Consider the following 365-nt stretch of genomic DNA (forward strand, 5'->3'; position numbering starts at 1 on the left):
CGGGGCGGCTGGTCAGCAGCTTGCGGGCATTCTTGAGCAGGTTGCCCTGCAGGAGGTTGAAGAGCAGGTTCTGCACCGACGTGGGCTCGGTCGGGGAGCAGTGCCGCTCGCCGTCCGCGAACCTGAACCTGAACTCGTCAAAGCCGTCGAAGGTGAGGAGGACGCGCTCGGGGTGGGCGAGGAGGAACCGGAAGACTTCCTCCTGGCCGAGGTCGGGCCAGCAGCAGTGCTCGAAGAGCAGCGCCCGCACGGACAGGGGCTTGGCCACCCGCTGCAGCTGCCGGCAGCTGAAGGGGAAGACGAAGAGGAAGTCCTGGAAGTCCCGCCCCGACGCCCACAGCAGGTGCAGCCGCTGCAGGAGCGTG

The 365-nt window shown here is 67.9% G+C and overlaps 1 protein-coding gene across 1 annotated transcript in view; it reads right to left on the bottom strand.

Moving 5' to 3' along the window:
* NOD2 (nucleotide-binding oligomerization domain containing 2) overlaps window positions 1–365 on the bottom strand; it is a 23089-nt gene that overhangs the window by 14733 nt on the left and 7991 nt on the right. The window contains exon 5 of the mRNA XM_014528398.1: window positions 7–360. Coding sequence (XP_014383884.1) covers window positions 7–360 — 354 coding nt within the window. The remainder of the gene's footprint in view (window positions 1–6; window positions 361–365) is intronic.

This window comes from Myotis brandtii, unplaced genomic scaffold, assembly GCF_000412655.1.
Source record: "Myotis brandtii unplaced genomic scaffold, ASM41265v1 scaffold633, whole genome shotgun sequence".
In the NCBI taxonomy this organism is placed as follows: Eukaryota; Metazoa; Chordata; class Mammalia; order Chiroptera; family Vespertilionidae; genus Myotis; species Myotis brandtii.